Source organism: Cyphellophora europaea (assembly GCF_000365145.1).
Source record: "Cyphellophora europaea CBS 101466 unplaced genomic scaffold supercont1.1, whole genome shotgun sequence".
NCBI classification, from domain to species: domain Eukaryota; kingdom Fungi; phylum Ascomycota; class Eurotiomycetes; order Chaetothyriales; family Cyphellophoraceae; genus Cyphellophora; species Cyphellophora europaea.
This window is the reverse complement of record NW_008481797.1, coordinates 633,136-653,300: the sequence shown is the minus strand read 5'-3', so window position 1 is coordinate 653,300 and position 20,165 is coordinate 633,136. Positions and strand designations below refer to the sequence as shown.

Genomic DNA, 20,165 nt, shown 5'->3' with positions numbered 1-20,165 from the left:
GACTGGGTACGCCCTGTAAAGTTAGAGTAGCACCCAGCAGATCTGGTTTGAGTGCCCTGCTTCTGCCGGATGCCACTCTATGCTGCTTTGTACATGTACTCCCCATGCCCGAACAACCCGCTTCCGCCCTCAATTCTATGAGTCAACTGGCTGCTGCTCTGCCACCCTCTACCACTACGCCATCATCAGGAACCGGCAGCTTGGAGTCCTACCGTATTCCTCCTCAGCACAGTCACTCCTACAGTACCATTTCGCAAAGCAAGAGCCGGCGCTCCCTCGCCTCGCTCGCAAGAGAACGAACTTCAACTGCTTGGGCTAGTATAGCCGGCTTGGGCTCGACGCCCACTCCTTCCCTGCGATCCGCCACCTCGACCGGTAGCCTCTCGAACCAGGCCAACTCGAGCGCCTCTTCCCGTCCTAGTTTCTCCCGTCTGCCCTCCTCTCCGTCCGACCTACCGTCTACAAATCTGGCGCAGCGGCGAAGTCAACTCCCAAGCCCCGTTCCAGAAAACGGATTCACATCCATGTCAACCAACGATCGTAGTCATGGTCGCATGCACCAGACCTCATCCAAGATCCTGCGCATGACCGACGACGACCGGCCTTTCACCAAAGACTTCAAGGATCTATTTTCTACATTGATCACTAGTCTACCTCTGACCCCTCATAGAGTCCGTTTCTCCCGGGTAGAAGACACATTTCTGTCCGAAGAGGCCATTACGAACCTAGGGTCTCTCAAATTTTCTCAATCCAATCGCATACCGGACCCCAAGAACCCTTCGAGATGGGTTGTCACCACCACTACTACCACCTTCTCTATGGCCAAGGAAATGGCCCGCTCAGTATGTCAGCGCTTTGTGGACGCCCGATTAATAGAGTCCTCCGAGTCGAAAAGCCAGACTACCTTCGTCGCTAAGGGAGCCGTGTGGCAATTGACCGCCAAGGGTACCGCCATCCTCCAGAGGTTCTGCGTACGCAACGGTATCGTTGCTCGACACATCGAGCATCTGATTAAGAAGCCTCAGATGCAGATTGTAGCCCTGGAGCGGGACACCGAGACGGATAAGTTGAATCAGGAGAAGGGAACCGTTGAAATCATCTTCCGCCGCTTTATCGGTCAAGAAGGCCCTAATCTCAAGAGTACCACCTCTCTAGCTGATTCGGACTCGATCGCGGAATATTCGTCTGGCCTTGTTGGTGTGAAAATGGCACGGGAGCGAAGGATCTTGGACAAAACAGTCAACAACTCTTTCACTGGCAAAGCGGCTTCGGACTGGCTCCTGGACTGCTGCACCACCATCGATCGCCGTGAGACGTACGAAATCGCCGAATCTTTTGTCAGATACCAGCTCATTGCCCCGGTCATCGAAGACCGCAACTACACCCGGCTTAATCCCATGGCCACTTATTTCCAGCCAACCAAATACGCCGTCTATACCGTGACAGAGAAAGGGCAAAGAATATGCGGATGGCTCGGAAGCAGGTCCAGCATAGAAAGCGAAGATAGTCGGGACCGTGACCAGAAGGAGAAGAAGGGTATGCCCAAAGACTCTAACATGAGTCGACTACAAGTCATATTGCAAGATGCAGGTCTACGACTGTTGTTCAAGGAGTTCCTTCGACAATCACTTTGCGAGGAGAACTTCCTCTTCTACATCGAAGTTGACGAGTTCACTGCTAATTATCGCCACTTGGAAAAGAATGGTCGGCTGGAGAAGCCCGAAGCCGTCCGCGAAACGCTCGCAGCTGCCTATGGTGGGTTTGACTAGACTTGCCTTGCTATCCTCGACTAACTCCAGCTAGGTCTCTACAATTCCTATCTCGCCTCTGGCGCACCGTCAGAATTAAACATCGATCACGCACTGCGCAATCGTCTTGACAGCCGGATGATCCGGACCGACGCCGACGAGGACTCAATGCGTACCAGCCTCGACGAAGTTGTTGAGCTGTTCGATCAGGCCAAGTCCTCCGTATTCAAATTGATGGCTAGCGTGAGTCATATCCAAGTGTCATCTCGTCCAGCGTGTGCTAACAACGAACAGGATTCCGTCCCCAAATTCATCCGTAATCCTAGCTACTCGGCTGTCCTCCGAGACCATGATTTCGAGCTCTCTGCTAGCAGCAGAGCCTTTTCGCCTGGTCCTGACCGAGGCACGCTCAGCCGATCCAACACGTCTCGCCAGCACTAGCTGATGGGCTAATGTCAGCGAAATAAGTTTCACAATGATTCCCTTTCCCTACACATACCCACGACTCTTGCATACAACTCCCACGACGATTATTCTCGTTCACTGCATTTTACACCTTTGAACAGTGTCGAGAACAGTGTCGAAAAGCATGCGGCTCACGCCAACCGATGCTCTGAGAGATATTTGATGAAACCCTCTCAGCATTGTACGAGGGCGTTTTGAGCATCATATTGGCTTTCATCTAGTGATTGTTTCTGCATAGCGACGGCGACATTTACGACAGCATCATCAAGAGCATCTACTCAGCATATTTGAATGCATTCCAGCTGTGTTGAATTGGATTGATACCCCGAAGGAGGAAGTATTCGAGCTATAGAGGCTTGATCAGTGACGGGCCAGCGCCTCGAGAGGACGGGCGTGAGGCGAGGCCTTCAAGAGTTGTATAGTTTACACTAGCGCTGCTAGATTGGATGCGAATCCACCATATCCAGCATAATCACATAGAGCTCTTCACGAGCCTTTTACCGACCTCAGATTGCGTGCATGTCTTGTTATCTTGTTAGTGGCCGGACTGAGTCGTGCCCGCTGGACGGTGGCCGGCAAATCTTCGGATCATGGCTGCGGAGCCTTGCAATAACTTCGATGCCAACGCGCATTTGAATGACCCAAATACTGTCTCCGACCTCAGACCATATTGTCAATGTTACAGGTCTCTTATTTACAGCCGACACTCGTCCTGCAGCAGCAGGGATGGATGCGCTCAACCTCTTCCGCAATGCGGTAACAGCCACGCGACTCCCGATTCCCACAACCTCAAGCGACCCTTCTTCAGAGCCATCTCCTTCAGAGCTCGCCGAAGCCACCCACCTCTACTTTGCCGTTCCCTCCCCGCATTGTCTACCTCTTGATAACATCACTCGCTTCACACAGTCAAGTGGCGACCAAATCGACCTACGGAGTATCTACCTAGCATATCTTTGCAAGGATGATGCACCCCAAGAGTATCTCCAGAAGTTTACCGATCTCAACGCGAAGCTACCCGCAGGTCAGCAGGCAAAGCACTTGAACTTTGTTGAGAAACTTGAGCTCGTATCGTGGCTGGATGGCGCAGAAGGAACCGAATTTGTGAAGCCGCTCGAAGCGACTGCCGATGATGTGACTGCTGCAGCCGATGCCGCCACAGGTGCGGTGCCGGTGGTCTCAGGGACCGGAGTCGGAGTGACGCAGACGTCGGTCAACGGACGACCAGTCAAGGTGATCGATGCGCGGTTACAGACAATCTATAATGGCGAGCGCAAGATGGGCGATCGCAACACTGTCTTGCGCGGAATCAAACCTACCGTGGGTGCAGTCCCGGAGGTTGCGCAATACTGGCTAACGCTGATAGGACTTCTCACACGTCCGGAAACACAAGGACACATTCCTACCGAAGAAGGACAAAGGTCGCGATCCACGAGCAGCGATCCCTACTCGTACCGTCAACAACCCCGCCGCGAAACCTGCGATTGGTACAGGGAAACGTGTCGACCCTATAATTCTCCTTTCTCCCTCCGCTTCCTCTCTACTCCGCATGTCCAATATTAAGGCCTTCCTGGAAGAAGGTCTCTATGTGCCTTTTGATCACGAGCGGCTGGCAAACATGGGTGCCGCAAACCTGCTCCACTTGACCAGAAAGCTGCACAACCTGGGCGAAAAGCCCTTCCGCTTCGTTCTCGTCGATGGCCCTGAGCAATTCAAACCAGAATACTGGGACCGCGTCGTGGCCGTCTTCACCACTGGCCAGACCTGGCAGTTCCGAAGCTACAAATGGCGAGAGCCACAGGCACTGTTCGAGAGAGTGCTTGGCATATACGTCGGGGAGAAAGGTCAACCGGTGCCGAGTGAAGTGAAAGGTTGGGGTAGTAACGTCAAGACTTTCATGGTGGATCGGTGGGATGAACGATCACACGGGTCTGCTGTGGACCAGGATACGAGGCTGAAGCGCCGGTGGAAGGATAGAGAGTCTGTTGAGGAGTTGTGGCGGGCTGTTGAGGCGCAGATGAAGAGTCAGGGCCGATGGGTGAGGAATTGAGAGTGGTTTTGTGAATGTTCTGCAAAGAATGTCTGCATAAGGAGCTGAGTAGAGCTCTTCGGCCTGTTTACGAACATCAAGGGCAAGACGCCGTCTGCCATCTGACCTCTGCTAACCCGCACGCGCCAGCACTAGATTTTCGGCCGCGTGGCGCAGGTCTGATTGGAGGCGCAATTCGCGCTGGACTCAAGCCTCCTGTGAGACTCGATTGAGAAGGCGAAGTGGAGGCGAGGAAAGTGAAGCCAAAGTGATTTGATGGGACGCACCTGCCAGTTTTCAGCATTATTTGTACTCGACAACTTCACCTTCCGAACCTTGCACCTGAAGCCAACCCCTTTCTTCAGACCGTAGCCCACAAACGCCGTCAGGTCTACGAACACTTGTGATCCCTGGCTATCGGCGTACCAGTCAAGGGCTTCCGACTTTGTCAGCTGATGGTCCTTCGTCCTCGCCACCGCGTCCTCAGCGAGTTGCCTCCACTCTCGACCTCATATTGACACTTCCAGCACCGACTGAAAGGAGCCGCTATTTTACGGCAACCATGCCTGGCAAAAAGAGGAAGCATGAAATCATCGAGATCAGTGACGATGAGCCTGAAGCTACGGGTAGCGGTGCTGTCGGATCTTCCGCTGCATGGCACAAGAAGAGCAAAGTTGAGGTTAACTCGCCCCTACCCATTTCGAAGGCCAACCTTGACACTGCATACAACCTGCTTTCCGCCGAGCCTGCTGGGTCTGCTGCTCCCGCTGCTGCTGCTGCTGTGAGTCCAGTGCCCAAGGATAGCTGGGGCACAGACCGTAACCGATCTCAGCACCTTATCACGAAGCTACTTCAGGAGCTCGGTCAGTCGTCCGATATGAATCATTAACTGACACCATCATTGAGCTGCACGATATGGCGGAACGACTCAGCAAGCATCCTGGACGATCGCCAGCCTACAAGCAGAAGCAGCTCAGTATTATCGGCGAGTCACCCTTGCTGAAGCTGCCAGGCGAGAGACGCAATGTCATATGGCAACTGGCAAATCCTCCGATGCTGACATGCTGCTTTGCAGGACAGAAGTCGCATGCTACCAGACCCTCGTCGGCTGATGTCTCAGCCGCATGGACGGCGGCGATGGTGGGGCGGGGACTTCCAGTCAATCAACAGATCCTCGAAAAGAGTCAGGCGGTAGCGAAACCTGTCGGCACCCGTGTGTGCTCGTTTTCGTGTGCTAACATATTTGTCGTCACGCTTTCGAGTGCTTGGCGCCCCTCTGCTATGTGGCAGCAGGACAGAGTATGACGAGATATCCACAGGGCTGAGGTGGATACGCAGCTCGAGCTTCGAGAGGTATTTCACTCTTTCCGCACTCCGACGCAACTCGCAGAGCATTGGGACAACTGCTTCTGAATTCAAATCCAGGAGCTGGTAGCTGGACATCTCACGTGCTGGGCGAGACCTACGTACTGGAGTGTATTCCCGAGGACTCCTTTAGCCAGTGTTCGGATCTGGACTAGGTGACGCAGCCAGCCCGACCAAACATCGATCCTGGTCGCAAGCTGCCACTTGAAGGTGGAAGCCCGACAGTCTTACTGTCTACGGGTTCATTGAAGAACCAGCACAGTTGCCACGGCACGAAGACAATTGATTCATGGTATCCTCAAGCGCGAAGTTTGCCATAAAATGGAAATCCAGAAATAGTCAAGAGACATTCATAGCGTGATACGTCAGCAGAGAAAGCATCAATGCCTTATCGCAATACACATCTAGCTTTCAAACGTGTGATTTGTACTTCAACTATATCCATGCTTTAGCTTGCTTTGCTCCGCCTTCCAGTGCTATTCATGCAGTGCTCGTCCCTCGAAGCCACTCGTGCACCGATATCGCACTACTCAGCAACGTCACCCCCGTTTCTGATCCGCGATACTCTCAAGAGCTACCAACCGCCTCAGGCGCCTTGCTTGGATCATAGCCATACGAGGTCTTCAGCTTCTCGACCAGCTCGACGTACTGCTTCTCGGCATCGGCCGGCGAGACACCGGAGTCGACCTTCTTCTGCCAGGCGTTCTTCTTGGCTTTGCCTTTGAGATCGAACATGCCTGTTTCAGAGCGGGGTGGAGTTAGCTTTTGTGGTTGTGTGTGGTTGCGCTTGGGGCGGGGTGGAGTGGGGTGTGTGTGGGGGGACAGGTGAGAGTGTAGGGTGTATCTGGGAGGTGAGGAGCATCATCGGCGGGGGAAAAGGCGTACCGGGCGCAGCGGCCTTGCTGATGTCCTCGCCGTTGGCGATCTTGTAGAGTGCGTAGAGCTGTGTGGGTTCATCGGTGTTAGCGTCTTTCTCATGCCACGTATCTTTCCTCTGTGCGTAGGCTTCGGTCGTCGACAGGTCGGCTGAGAGTGTGGTGGGAGTGATATCACAAAAGCCGGTGAGGCTGTAGTGTGAGGAGGACAGGGACGTACATCGAGCAGCTCATCGTTGCCGGGCTTTGCCTTGAGCTGTTTGGAGGCCTTGACGGCGGCTTCGAAGTCGGCGGAAGGCATGTTGGCTGTTGGTGGGTGGTCGGATGGCTCTCTATGCGGAACGAAGACGGGAAATACGGGCAGGAGAAATGGTCTTTCGATCGAAATACTGGCAGCGAAAGTTGGTTGGGTTGGATCCGGTGAAACCTCAACGTTGGTGTTAGCGAGGTTTAAGGTTGATGTCATGCTCACAGCGGTCCATTTGGATTGGTGGGGCAGGAATAGCGGACGGCGGACAGCCGCGGCTCTTTCCAGGCAATGCAGGGTAAGGGTTGCGAAGCTATTGCATGTGGACAGTTGCGGGCTGACGGTGTAGAGAAGAGTATGGTATGTTGCCTACTGCATCATGCAGTGTTAATTGCTTAGCAATGACCTGGTTGCTACAGAATAGATGTATAAGATGAAAGCCAGGTCAAGCTGGGTTCATACAGCCAGTGGGCTAATTGAACGCCCATATAAATGCTCACGTCGCTCGCTATGCAGTGCAATGCCTTCTCACATATTGACGAACGCGACTTCGGACAAGACTACTCAATAGTCTACCGCCCAGCCGTTATTCTCCAGAAAGTCAGAACATGCGTTCCTTAACGCGACATTGGGATATAATTGCTTCTCAGACAATGCCTCCCTGGTCAACGGATCCAAACCGGTCGCCCTGAGGTGCTTCAGGAGTCCGACCCTCTCGTAGCTTGCTCCTGAGGGTGTAATGACCGGGTCATGCATGATCTCAAATGTGATGCTGTCGATTAAGTGATCTGGCACGTTCTGCTTTGAATTAGTAAAGTGTCTGTCTGTCGATCCGAGAGTACTCACCCTCTCTTGCATTTCGGGTTTCCCTTCGGCGCTCATGCCCTGCCTCACTCTCTTTCTCCTATCCTCTGCCTCTTTTTCCAAGATCCTCCGTTCTTCCTCAAACCCGGTCTGCCCTAGCTCTCCGTCGGCTAACCTGGTCTGAAGCTCTTTCAAGTCTTCCTGTAAGCGGCCTTCCAAAAGTTCTTCGATAACACGTAGATCAGCATTTAATTCCCGCAGACGCCCTGTCTCCTTTGCCTGCCACTGCGCCTGCTTCGCCCTCAGCACAAACTGGCTCAGTAACTCCGCGCTACTGTCACCGTTATCCAGACACATTCTGTATGCAGTCATTCCCTCTGTCAGCGCCTCGGAGACGTGTCGCTGCGCTATCAAAGCTTGTGCTAGATAGTAATGTGCTTTCATGGCGGCAGGAGGGGCAACGGCGCCTTTGCCCGAAGTGAACGGGGGCGATGCATAGAGCTCAAGGGACTTGCGCGCATCGGATTCGGCACCAGGCCAGTCGTTCAGCCGGATGCGTGTGAGCGACCGGTTGGCGAAGACCTTGGGGTCGGACCGCGAGTGCGAGTGAATGGCTTCTGTGTAGAGCTGTTCCGCTTCTTTGTAGGCTCCGGCCTTGAAATGCTCGTTCCCGAGGTCACGAAGCGCGGACATTGCGCGACGCAGTTGAAGATACCGTTGGAGCAGGCAGCGGAATTGGTGGCGCCGCGGGTCTTTGCGGCCACAGGGGCACGGCAGCGAATTGCTAACGAGGACAAAAGATACGCAAATACTGTGCTACAATCAGGAGCACGTGTTATGAGAAGATGGAACTTAGCCTAGAATGTTGTGCATAGCGGGATCCAAGATGGACCGAAGTCAGCTTTCCGAGGCAGAGAAGCCCATGGACGCAGAAAGACGCCGTTGGATTAGCAATTGATTGGAGCTGCCAACGCCCAGAAGTCGCGCCTGCTCGCCGACTGTTCCAGGCCTGGACATTGTGCGTGAAGACACCAGACGACATGTCAAGACATTGTCAATACTTAGAGTGTTGTTTGACATACGTATCATTAAGAGATTGAATGCTTTTGGTGGTTCGGAAATTCCGCCGCAGCCACCGAACAATTTCCCCAGGCAGCAAATACTGCTACTTCACTACCACGCTCATAATCCTCTATAGCTCGCCAAATTTTTCCTCGTACTCGCTGATATTCTTGACCTTCGAAGCACTGCTGCTGTTCTCATCGAATCGCAGATCAATCCATTCCTGCACCAGCTTTTTCGCCAGTTCGATACCAATCACCCGCTGCCCGAAGCACAGCACTTGGGCATTGTTGCTAAGGACGGCACGTTCGATGGAGAAGGGGTCGTGCGCAGTGACAGCGCGGATACCGGCGACCTTGTTGGCTGCAATGGCAACACCGAGTCCGGTTCCGCAGATGAGAAGCGCGCGGTCAGCCTATAGATGTTAATCAGGGAATCTTTACGGCGATGCGACAGTCTTACCTCGCCAGACTTGATCTTCTTCGCCGCATCCACAGCCAGGTGAGGGTAGGCTGTCTTGTCATCCGCCTCAAGCACGCCGACGTCCAGGACCTTTGCCACTCCAGCGTGTTTTGAGAGGACCTCCTTCAGGGCCTGCTTGTATGTGTGGCCAGCATCATCGCTGCCTACCACGATGCGAAGAGGGGCCTTTCCAGTTCCATTGGCTGCCATGATGTCTGACTGTTGCAAAGATAGGTATTAGACAGGTAAGAAAATTCCTTTTACAAGCAAATCGTCCATTATTTAGCCATCGCCATTGCCCCTCGACCTTTTTATCCGCCCATCGGCACAACCCCCGATCGCTAAAAGCAAGGCGTCATACCAGTCCGCGCTCTCCAAAGAGGGCTGCCGCGGGTTGCCCAAACCGGGATACCGGCCCACGTGCGGAGCAGAATATTTCTTCTAGAACACGAGCGTTGAACCCCTCCCCGGAAATTCACTGCCACTGTTTACAAGGTGCCTGGATCGACACCATCTCGTGCCTTCGTCCAAAGCTCCCATAGCACAACAACAAATTACTGCACAAGATGTCCGAACAGACCTCGCAGTCAATTTCCTACCCTTCCCTGCCTCCAACGCTCATTCTCACCAGTACTAAAGCATACTTCACCCCCGAACGTACTTTGTCCTACCTCAAGTCTCTCCTCGATCCCGCCAACAACATCTTGCCTCTCCCATCTGATATCCTCTTCTCACTCATCCCCGACTTCCTTACCATTTATCCTTGCTCCCAGCTCCTCTCTCAGCATGCCTCAGCCGACCCCTCGACATGGCCCCTGTACCTCGGCGCCCAGGACGTCTCGCCTTTCCCAGCCTACGGCGCCTATACTGGTTTCGTCGTGCCACCCGCTTTGACCTCTCTTGGTGTCCGCATTGTCGAGCTCAATCACGCTGAGCGGCGGCGCTTTGTAGGCGAAACCGACGCTTCCTCGGCTGCAAAAGCATCCGCCGCGTGCGCTCACGGCCTTATTCCGCTTGTTTGCATTGGCGAGATTGAGAAGCCGAATCTCAACGCGCCTCTGAGTCAGGCCGTTGGCGGTGCCATGAGGGAGTTGACGCCGCAGGTGCAGAGCGTGCTGAACGCTGTTCCGCCTGAGGCTCCTATAATTCTGGCATATGAGCCAGTGTGGGCAATTGGTGCCGCGGAGCCTGCAGGCGTCGACTTCGTTGGACCCGTGGTGCAGGCGATCCGAGAAGTGGTGAAGAGTGTCAAGAGCAGGACCGGGGATACGAGGATTGTCTATGGTGGTAGTGCGGGACCTGGCTTGTGGTCTGGGAAGACAAATGGCGGCAACGGCCTGGGTCAGTACGTCGATGGCATGTTCTTGGGGAGATTTGCACACGAGATCAGTGGTGTACAAAAGGTCGTGGAGGAAGTCAAGGAGAGTCGGAAGGGCAAGCAGTGAGACGGACAGGATCCGACATCAGCATCTTGCAACAGGCTTGCGCCGGCCTCTTCGACATGAAAGTTGGGCAGAGGTGCATTAATGGGATCTCTGTGAAGGCACGAAAATGGAAGATGCCCTCTCGAGACTGGCTCCCTGTACTTGGCATACTTTTGACAGGGAACGTCCGATACCCATCGAGACAGCAGGCTCACCAGGGGCCGAGGCACACTCCGTCCTTTGGATGAAGGCCAGCTCCTATTATCGTAATATGGCCGGCCTTCCGCCCACCGTGCAGGGGAGTCACCCTCTCCGGCAAATCGGACTGTGCAGCATCTGTGTTGATAGTCCGGTATTTCACACAAATCACTGCTCGCCTAGATAGTAAATCACAGAACTGCGTTGCTATTCTAGTGACTTCTTGAAGGTAGCGTTGGAAGGCGGTGCAAACTATACGCCCGGTGTTTTGGAGGAAGAGAAACATCCCAGCAACTTGAAATTAAAATGCAGTCTGACGTGCTTCGGTGCCTATGAAAGCTGCCCAAATATCCAATTCGGGAAAGCCACTAACCTTACATCGCAGATGGTTTAGCTCTCGGCAAACCTGCCTCTATAGCAGCACGCCTTTCCCCAAATGGAGATCTATCAACAAACTCAGGTGCGGCCAACCGTGCACACCGGCCTCAAGCCTGCAACACCCTTCGGGCGCGTCATGCACTCCCTTGACATCGCGTACTAACACAGGTCACCCACGAGCGCGTTGCACGCCACTAACCGCCAACATGAGGATCGTTGAGTTGATCATCGATGGGTAAGATGCGCAGATCGCACTCCTACGCGCGAACACATCGCTGACACGCACATTAGCTTCAAGAGTTACCAGGTTCGCACGGTAATCTCGGGCTGGGATGACTCCTTCAATGCCGTCACCGGCCTCAATGGCTCGGGAAAGAGTAACATCCTCGACTCCATCGCTTTCGTCCTTGGTATCAACAATATGTCTACAGTCCGAGCACAAAACTTGCAGGATCTGATATACAAGCGAGGCCAGGCCGGTGTCACGAAGGCCAGCGTCACGATTGTGTTTGACAACGGCGACAAGAACAAAAGCCCCATTGGTTTCGAAGAGTATGCGCAAATCAGCGTAACCAGGCAAATCGTTATGGGCGGCACTAGTAAATATCTGATCAACGGTCATCGCGCACAGCAACAGACCGTGCAGAATTTGTTCCAAAGCGTCGGACTGAATATCAACAATCCGAATTTCATTATTATGCAGGGACGAATCACGAAGGTGCTGAACATGAAGTCGGTGGAAATATTGGCCATGATCGAAGAGGCTGCTGGAACGCGCATGTTCGAGGACCGCAAAGACAAAGCCAACAAGACCATGGCCAAGAAGGAGATGAAGGTCAAGGAGATCGAAGGGCTCCTCAAAGAAGAAATCGAACCGAAACTGGACAAGCTGCGCGGCGAGAAGCGAGCGTGGCTTGACTACCAGAAGACTCAGGGCGAGCTCGAGCGCCTCACTAGAGTGGTTGTGGCAGCAGAGTACGTCAGAGGAGGGGAGAAGATGCGACAAGCCACCGACGAGCACGAAGCAAAGCGTGCCAAAATGCAACATCTTGAGGACAATGCTGTCAAACTCAAGCGCGAGATCGAAAACTTGGAAGAGGATGCTCAGCGTGTCCGCGCTGTGCGGGAGAAGGAAATGCGCAAAGGTGGTCGTTTCCAGGCTCTGGAGAATCAGGTCAAAGAACACAGCCACGAACTGGTTCGGCTGGCGACAGTTCTTGACCTCAAGAAGAGCAGTCTGAGTGAGGAGGAATCGCGGAAAAAGGATGTCGCCAAATCGGTCAAAGCGCTTGAAAAGCAAGTCGCTGAGAAGAAGGCTGCTTTCGAGAAGCTGCAAGCCAATTACGATTCCTCAAAGGCAGAAGTCGATGCGCAGAACGCCGAGATGGAGAGCAAAGAAGAATTGCTCTCAACATTACAGACTGGTGTTGCTTCACGAGAGGGTCAGGAGAGTGGATATCAGGGGCAGCTACAGGAGGCCCGGAACCGAGTCACCAGTGCCGGTACCGAGCAAGAGCAAGCCAAGCTCAAGATATCGCATCTTGAGAAGCAGATCAAGGAGGATGAACCCCGCGCACAGAAAGCCAAAAATCAAAATGCTGGCCTCATCAACGGTCTCGACAGCCTCAGGAAGCAAGCTGCGAAGTTGGAGGCCGATCTCTCAAAGATGGGTTTCGAGCCTGGCCGAGAAGAGGCGATGCAGGAGAGGCAGACGACGCTACAAAAGACCATTCGCAAACTCAAGGAAGAGGCTGATGGACTGAAAAGAAAGGTCGCTAATGTGGATTTCAACTACAGCGACCCCTCACCTAACTTCGATCGGTCAAAAGTCAAGGGTCTGGTTGCCCAGCTCTTCACACTTGACAAGGACAAGTCGATGGCCGGCACAGCCTTGGAGATCTGTGCTGGTGGTAGACTATACAATGTCGTGGTCGATAGCGCAGAGACGGGCACACAACTTCTGCAAAAGGGCAAGCTGAAGAAGCGAGTCACTATCATTCCACTCAACAAGATCTCGGCCTTTAGAGCGTCAGCAGAGAAGGTTGGTGCTGCTCAAAAGCTCGCTCCTGGCAAGGTCGACTTGGCACTTTCGTTGATCGGTTACGACTACGAAGTCTCAGCCGCCATGGACTTCGTCTTTGGCACAACTCTGATCTGCCAAGATGCCGAAACAGCAAAGAAAGTTACATTCGACCCTTCCGTGCGGTTAAAGAGTGTGACTCTTGAAGGGGACGTTTATGATCCTTCTGGAACGCTGTCTGGTGGCAGCTCGCCCAATTCCAGCGGCGTCCTGGTAATCTTGCAGAAGCTGAATGAAGTTACGAAGAACATGATGCAACATCAGCAAGAGCTTGACACTCTGCGGCAACAGATGCAGAGTGAACAGCAGAAATTGGCAAGCATTCGAGCAGTCAAACAGGAACTTGATCTCAAGTCTCATGAGATCAAGCTTACAGAAGAGCAGATCAAAGGCAATTCATCGTCGTCGATTATTGCAGCTGTTGAAGAGATGAAAGAGTCCATAGTGCAACTCAAACAAGCAATGGCCGATGCGAAGACGACTCAAGCCGAAGCTCAGAAGGATGTGAAGCGTATCGAGAAGGATATGGTTGACTTCAACAGGAACAAGGACAGCAAGCTCAAAGAGCTGGAGAAGTCTCTTGCTGATCTCAAGAAGAACCTGTCCAAGACCACAGTAGCAATAAAGACTATGCAGAAGGAGCTCCAAGAAGCCCGCCTCGACTCTGAGCAGGCAGTGTCGGATCTAGCTGCAGCGGAAGAACAGCTCGCGGAGGTCGAAGGCGGCATTTCGGCGCAGAATGAAGAGTTGGCATCATTGAGGGAAGAAGAGGCTGCTGCAAAATCAGCGCACGATGTTGCCCAAGCCGAGCTACAGGAAGAGCAAGCCAAACTCACCTCCTTTGACAACGAGCTTCAAGAACTCGAATCCGCCAAATCTCGGAAGTCCAAACAAGTCACCGAAGAGTCTCTCGAGGCGCAAAAGCTATCCCACGCCGTCGAAAAGCTAGCCAAGGACTCCGCAGCAGCGGCATCGCACGTTGCGTCCCTCGAGAAGGAACACGACTGGATTCACGATACCAAAGACCAATTCGGCAAGCCCAACACACCGTACGACTTCCACGGCAAGAATCTTGCAGAGTCCCGCGCCATAATGAAGAACTTGACCGAGCGATTCCAAGGCATGAAGAAGAAGATCAACCCCAAGGTCATGCCCATGATCGATAGCGTCGAGAAGAAGGAGGCGGGACTGAAGAACATGCTGCGGACGGTGGTGCGCGACAAGAAGAAGATCGAGGAGACGATCATCACCATCGAAGAATACAAGAAAGAAGCCCTCCTCCAGACGTGGCGCAAGGTCACCGAAGACTTTGGCAACATCTTCGCCGACCTGCTCCCCGGCAACAACAGCGCGAAGCTCGAGCCCATCGACGGCGATGTCTCCCGCATCGGCGAGGGTCTCGAGGTGAAAGTCATGCTGGGCAAGGTGTGGAAGACGGGTCTGGCCGAGTTGAGCGGCGGGCAGCGGTACGTTTCCACCTCCCCTGCATATCCCTCATAAACTAACATGAATTCTGTCACAGATCTCTCATCGCCCTCTCCCTCATCCTCGCGCTCCTGCAGTTCAAGCCCGCGCCCATGTACATCCTGGACGAGGTGGACGCCGCGCTCGACCTGTCGCACACGCAGAACATCGGGAGACTCATCAAGACGCGCTTCATGGGCAGTCAGTTCATCGTGGTGAGTCTCAAGGACGGCATGTTCCAGAATGCGAATCGTGTGTTTAGGACTAGGTTCAGTGAGGGGACGAGTGTTGTCAGCGTTATGCAGTGATGTGATGTGATCATGACTGGAGTATGAACTTTGTTTGGGCGTGTCTTTCTGGTTCTGTCTATATGCATGTATGTGTGTACGGTTGTATGATTGGGAGCAGGCGGATCGAAAGGGCCTGGCATCCGCGATGCTTGGACTGGCGTGCATTAGTTGGCATTGAGACAGCATGGTCTGGTCTGGTCTGGTGGGGATTTGAGCATCTGAAATGATACACATGGTTTGCGGCGGCGACGGGGGCTGACCACTAGGGGTCTTCTTTCATATTGGTTCATTGCGTTGCGTCGCCTGGCTTTTCCAACCCGCGCACGCTTTGCATACCTACGATACACCGAAGGAGATATAACTTCATGCCCTGCACCGGCTGACACCCATATTGAATGCATGAGAGGACCACAAGAAACGACGATTCGGTCTTTACGCCGTTGGCGATTGTCTACGTTACGTACGCACCTCTCGCGAGGTAGGTGTATGAATGAGTATCGTTCGTGATCATTAAGAAAAACCCCTCTATCTATCTGTCTATCAATCCTCACAACGGGCCACCGCGCGGTCATGAATCTTACACAACGTGTAAACAGTATTAGGGAAAGCGTGAAAGCGTCCCTGACTTGTTCTCAAGGAAACTAATACTATCATATAGCTTATGCGTCTCTCGAGAATGCCCCAGTCAGCATTTACTTGTATACACCTTCCCCCCCTCCCACTGCTATCTCCCCAGATCCCTCGAGTATCGCTCACTCGGCAGCTCCGCCGCGGCATCGAAGCCCAACTCCGCCACGGCGGGTGATTTGTCGCCAGCATTTAGCTCGACTCGTCGGTCGCCTGCTTCAGCCAGTTCTGAGACGTGCGCGGAAGGTCCGTCCTTCGCCGTGTATGGCGTCATCGGCATGGGAGGGTGTTGTTCCGTCATGGCCGTCGACGAGATGGTGGGCGAGAATGCCGTGGTGGTAGATATGGATTCGCCGCCGATGGACTTGGGCGGACTGGGACTCATCGTGGCGTCGTCGTCGGCTGGCAGTTTGGTGCCTGGAACGGCTTGCCTACGGCGGCGGCGGAGGAAGAAGAAAAGAGCGCCGGCGACGAGGGCGGCTGCGCCGACGGCGCCGACGGCGATGCCGGCCTTTGCGCCAGTTGAGATGCCTTCTTGAGTTGGCTGAAGGGGAGGTGATGTGTCTGCGGGCGCCTCTGTGGCTGCTTCTACTGCACCCTGACCGGCCGTTGATGCCGCGCTGGAGCTCGTTGCGCTGTCGGCGACGCTGGTGGTGCTCTCGCCGTCGTTGGAGCCGCAGTTGCCGTACCCGCTCTGGCAGCCCGTGCCGCAATAGTCTGATGTTGAACCACAGAAGCCCCGGGGGCTGCAGCAGTTGCCAAATGTACTTCCCAAGCATACTTGGCCCTCGGGGTCGCTGGCGCCGCAGTTTCCGTCGGCGCTGATCAGAGTCGCGTTGAGGGATGAACAGGTCCCGAAGTCAATTTGGCAGTCGGCGCCGCAGTAGTCGGTGGTGGAGCCGCAGAAGCCTCTGGAGGAGCAGCAGTTGCCGAAGCGGGAGCCTAGGCATGTCTGGCTGACATCGCTGCCACAGTCGCCGTTCTCTGAGACGGTCAGGGTGGACGATGTCTGCGCTATTGATTGTAATGGTAGGAGGAGTAGGAGAAGTGATGTGGCATGCATTCGGCCCCAGGCTGAGGTAGAAGCCATGACTGCCTGTCTGTGCAAAAATGCGGAGCTTGCTTCTGGAGAAATGGAAATATACACGACCAGTATAAGGTTGCTGACCAGGGGGCGCGGCAATCAGGAGGGGACCGGATGCAGCTGGTCCAGGCGACGTTTGAGGGAATAACCTGAGAAGAGTAAGATACTTCCCTACCAGGGTGTCAGTGTTTCATATAGCGATGTTCACCTGCTGCGCAGGACCAGAAGGCGTTGCGAGGCCGAGAATTCGCGATTCGTCGCCGCTTGTAGGTGGGCTATTTAGGAACAGGTTCAAGATCATCGTGACCGTTAGGCAAAGCCTAAACCGGATACTAGACAATGCTTATGACTCTAGCAACACGGTTTCAGTTAGCTAGAGTCGGCCTTGACATAACATGATTCGATCCCAGTTTCAAGCGCCGGGCAATTGAGAGGTCGCTTGGAACCGGGCAGGGGGCCTTGCAAGTCGTGGCCCCACAACGTCAGGACGAAGATGGAGCATTGAACAGATTGCGGTGCTGCTAGCTGGACATTTGGGTGAAGGGCCGTTCAAGGCCTCGAAGAAAACATCATGGCGAGCAGCCGGCGTGCGTTGGGCAAACCATTCATGCGTCGGTGTACTGTAGAACCAACAGCTCTGGGGGTGACTAACGCATGCATATGCAGGAGTCGCAAGCTGAAGCGGATTCGCCTGAATGTTGTGGCTCGGCGGGAAATTGCCGCTCGCCACAAGTGCCGGGACGAAGCACCGACCGAAATGTGTATGATGAAGCGTTCGCAAGGACATACCACAGTACAGATCATGGCATGGATGCCCGGAGCTTTGGCATCCGAGAAGCCCAAGCCAAGAGCTGCCGTGGAACGGGCGGCACTCCGCCGCCCCAGAAGCTCCGAGCCTGTAAGATTCAAGAGCCGAGAGCGTACACCAACACTCAACCCTTCACGACCTGCTGGTCCTGTATCGCATCTAAACCATCTCTCAACGAATGGTACCGCACTGGCATCCTGCTATGTGCCTGCGCAAGCAAGCTCTTTTCACCAGCCAGTTCGTTCATATTGTTGATCCGGTGGCTGCTGGTGTAGTAGCTGGATCAGCAAGGACTGTTTCTACTTCGTTAGTGGATCTAGATGAGTTTATGGGAAGACGTTGTGAGTGTGTCTTGAGAAGTTGATGGGCCCAGCCGCCTGTATCGGCAAAGACGCAGCTTTTTGACCAAAAGCCGTATGTTTTTCGAAGGCTTAGCGGCACTCCTGCTGGCTCAGCAAATGCGTACCTACCTAGGTATAGACAAGACATTGAGCTGGGCATGGCCATGGTCTAGTCAGCCAGGAACTCTCAGCTGTCTGAATAGCTGTCTTACAATATGGTAAACATCCCTGTGAGCGGCGGGGTCCTGTCTCATGTGAATCGTTCTGCCTGCGTTTCCCTGCTTATTGACTTCACTCTCAGACAAAGGAAAGGGAGATCATGTCATCTCATACACAGCCACCGTGATAAAGGCGACAGGCTCCGATGGACACTGCTTCAAACGCTGCTCTCGCCTAGTTTGCAAGTCTTGATTTCTGTGATTAACCAAGCACGCATCAATAGCACCGCAACACAAAGTGGCTGCATCATCTCGAAACGCTTGTTCACTCAACATGTCGTCAATCTACAGTCCAGCCAAGCTCGGCTTCCTTTCTCTGCCTCCTGAAGTCCGACTCATGATCTACGATCACGTCTTTGCCGAACCCACTCTCCAAGTCGACTCTGACCAAGTATTCAACACGCAGCAGACGGCAGTCATCGAGGGTGCAAGTCGTAATCTGTTGCAAACATGCAAGACTATCCGTTCAGAAGCTACTCCATACCTTGAGGAGCGTACCACTGTCTATCTTGACCAGACACTGCTCGAACGCGCGGACTTTATGCCTGGCACGCTTGAAGCCATCGAGGCTTTTACCAGGAAGCTCAACTTCATCGACGAGATGTGGATGTGCAAGGCTCGCTGTTACAGGCTGGATATCTCCCGATTCCAGCAGCTGCGTTGCCTCAAGTTCCGAATTGAGGCCCCCAGTTGCTGCCGCCAAAAGATCTTCGGCTTCTCCTCCAACGGTGAAGACCCGGCCACGTTCGTCCAAAAGCACTGGCTAGACGATCAGACCCGCGCGTTTGGGCTTTTCCGGCGTATCAAGAGCATTGAGGTTGAGCCCTCCGCTGGGCAGCCTCGGAATGGCTATTACGATGTTACTTTCAATCTCAATCAATCCAAATCTGGCCTTCGAAATGCAGGCCGTCTTCTCGTCAACTACGCTAGAGAATGATCTCCGAGTCACGATCAGCTACCGCATGAATAAACTCCAGCGCGTGAGAGGCATCTTCTTGGACTGGTCTAAGGAGGGAGGATGGCAAGGGCCTGACTGATGTTGCAGAGGTTCTTTCGACAGAGAGCATAGTCTACTCTTTCTGTATCGACACGGTCTCTTGGAGCAGCAAACGTGGTTGACAGATAAAAGAAATCAAAAATCAAAGAAACTGCCTCTGAGAAGAGCACGATTCCTTTCGCGCATGCAGCTATTGCTCACTTGTATGTTCGGTGCCAACGAGGTGAACCGTGTGGTCAACGTCGGCAGAACGTCGGTACATTGGTCGAGCCTTGGCGAATCACGAGGTTTGTGTAGAGGTACGAGTACGAAGGCTCTTTCTGCTACACCACTCCCGAAGCCCCCATTTCAGCACTCGCCCCAATTATCCTTCGCAACGACTGTCGCAGTCTGCAGTGCTTAGAAACGACACAAATGGTTGTCGTAGCCGCGGTACCAGCGCGCCTGCGCCCTTTCAGTGTCCCCATATTCCTGGCTCCAGCTTTCGCGACTGCCAGCTCCTTTCACAGCTCAGCACCTCGAGAGTTTAGCACCTCACCGACATCAGCTTCTCGGCGGACGACCGGCCCAAACAAGAAGAGAGGCGTATCTGCGATCAGGAGTATACCACCGAAGCAAAAGACCGAGGTATACAAATACGACTTACCCATACCTATCATCAGTCCCGAACGACGAGCCCTATTCAAGACTTCCGACAAGCATGGCCTCTGGGGCTTTTTCAACGAGAGGAAACAGCCTATGGTGCCGGCCGCCGCCGAAGCCCAACACGGTCGCGCATGGTCATACATGGAGCTGACGATCAAATCCTTCGAAGACCTTCATAAGCTTTACTGGAAGTGCATATTGGAGGCCAATCAGATCAACACGAGAGCGAGAGAGTTGCGACGGACAAGAGCTGGCTACGGTGCCACTGAGAACGAGCAGCGTCTGAAAGTGGTATGCAATCCCCTCACTTCTCTATGACGGTGTTTCCACGATGAACTACAACTTTCACTCGCCGAAATGATCGCAAAGACTGCTTAATCTTTGCGAACATGAACTCACACAAGGTTGCCTGATACAGTTGCTATTTGCCATTTGAACCTTGAGTCATAACCCCTGAGCTCCGCTAACCACTCCTATCAGGTCCGGAAAACGATGCATACTGTTCGGAGAGTCCTGCGGGACCGTTATGAGAGCTGGTCTGAGGCAAACACCCTACT

The 20,165-nt window shown here is 53.7% G+C and overlaps 9 protein-coding genes across 9 annotated transcripts; 5 read left to right on the top strand and 4 right to left on the bottom strand.

The window, feature by feature from the left end:
• Positions 1-104: 104 nt before the first annotated feature.
• HMPREF1541_00221 (uncharacterized protein) lies at positions 105-2,189 on the top strand (the record flags this gene model as incomplete). Its single annotated transcript, XM_008712528.1, has 3 exons — positions 105-1,755; positions 1,804-1,991; positions 2,043-2,189. The coding sequence occupies 3 exons, from the start codon at positions 105-107 to the stop codon at positions 2,187-2,189; spliced, it is 1,986 nt and encodes a 661-aa protein (XP_008710750.1).
• Positions 2,190-2,939: 750 nt separating this feature from the next.
• On the top strand, positions 2,940-4,260 carry HMPREF1541_00220 (uncharacterized protein; the record flags this gene model as incomplete). Its single annotated transcript, XM_008712527.1, has 2 exons — positions 2,940-3,530; positions 3,577-4,260. The coding sequence occupies 2 exons, from the start codon at positions 2,940-2,942 to the stop codon at positions 4,258-4,260; spliced, it is 1,275 nt and encodes a 424-aa protein (XP_008710749.1).
• A 1,911-nt stretch (positions 4,261-6,171) lies between these two features.
• Positions 6,172-6,780, bottom strand: HMPREF1541_00219 (uncharacterized protein; the record flags this gene model as incomplete). Its single annotated transcript, XM_008712526.1, has 3 exons — positions 6,172-6,341; positions 6,490-6,547; positions 6,700-6,780. The coding sequence occupies 3 exons, from the start codon at positions 6,778-6,780 to the stop codon at positions 6,172-6,174; spliced, it is 309 nt and encodes a 102-aa protein (XP_008710748.1).
• A 510-nt stretch (positions 6,781-7,290) lies between these two features.
• HMPREF1541_00218 (uncharacterized protein) lies at positions 7,291-8,223 on the bottom strand (the record flags this gene model as incomplete). Its single annotated transcript, XM_008712525.1, has 2 exons — positions 7,291-7,524; positions 7,573-8,223. The coding sequence occupies 2 exons, from the start codon at positions 8,221-8,223 to the stop codon at positions 7,291-7,293; spliced, it is 885 nt and encodes a 294-aa protein (XP_008710747.1).
• Positions 8,224-8,722: 499 nt separating this feature from the next.
• Positions 8,723-9,264, bottom strand: HMPREF1541_00217 (ribose 5-phosphate isomerase; the record flags this gene model as incomplete). Its single annotated transcript, XM_008712524.1, has 2 exons — positions 8,723-9,007; positions 9,055-9,264. The coding sequence occupies 2 exons, from the start codon at positions 9,262-9,264 to the stop codon at positions 8,723-8,725; spliced, it is 495 nt and encodes a 164-aa protein (XP_008710746.1).
• A 356-nt stretch (positions 9,265-9,620) lies between these two features.
• On the top strand, positions 9,621-10,499 carry HMPREF1541_00216 (uncharacterized protein; the record flags this gene model as incomplete). Its single annotated transcript, XM_008712523.1, has 1 exon — positions 9,621-10,499. The coding sequence occupies one exon, from the start codon at positions 9,621-9,623 to the stop codon at positions 10,497-10,499; it is 879 nt and encodes a 292-aa protein (XP_008710745.1).
• A 761-nt stretch (positions 10,500-11,260) lies between these two features.
• On the top strand, positions 11,261-14,906 carry HMPREF1541_00215 (uncharacterized protein; the record flags this gene model as incomplete). Its single annotated transcript, XM_008712522.1, has 3 exons — positions 11,261-11,289; positions 11,346-14,600; positions 14,657-14,906. 3 exons carry the CDS (start codon positions 11,261-11,263, stop codon positions 14,904-14,906), a joined length of 3,534 nt encoding a protein of 1,177 aa, XP_008710744.1.
• Positions 14,907-15,612: 706 nt separating this feature from the next.
• On the bottom strand, positions 15,613-16,605 carry HMPREF1541_00214 (uncharacterized protein; the record flags this gene model as incomplete). Its single annotated transcript, XM_008712521.1, has 1 exon — positions 15,613-16,605. One exon carries the CDS (start codon positions 16,603-16,605, stop codon positions 15,613-15,615), a length of 993 nt encoding a protein of 330 aa, XP_008710743.1.
• Positions 16,606-19,377: 2,772 nt separating this feature from the next.
• HMPREF1541_00213 (uncharacterized protein) lies at positions 19,378-19,926 on the top strand (the record flags this gene model as incomplete). The annotated part of the gene is made up of 1 exon (XM_008712520.1): positions 19,378-19,926. The coding sequence occupies one exon, from the start codon at positions 19,378-19,380 to the stop codon at positions 19,924-19,926; it is 549 nt and encodes a 182-aa protein (XP_008710742.1).
• Between the last annotated feature and the right edge of the window lie 239 nt (positions 19,927-20,165).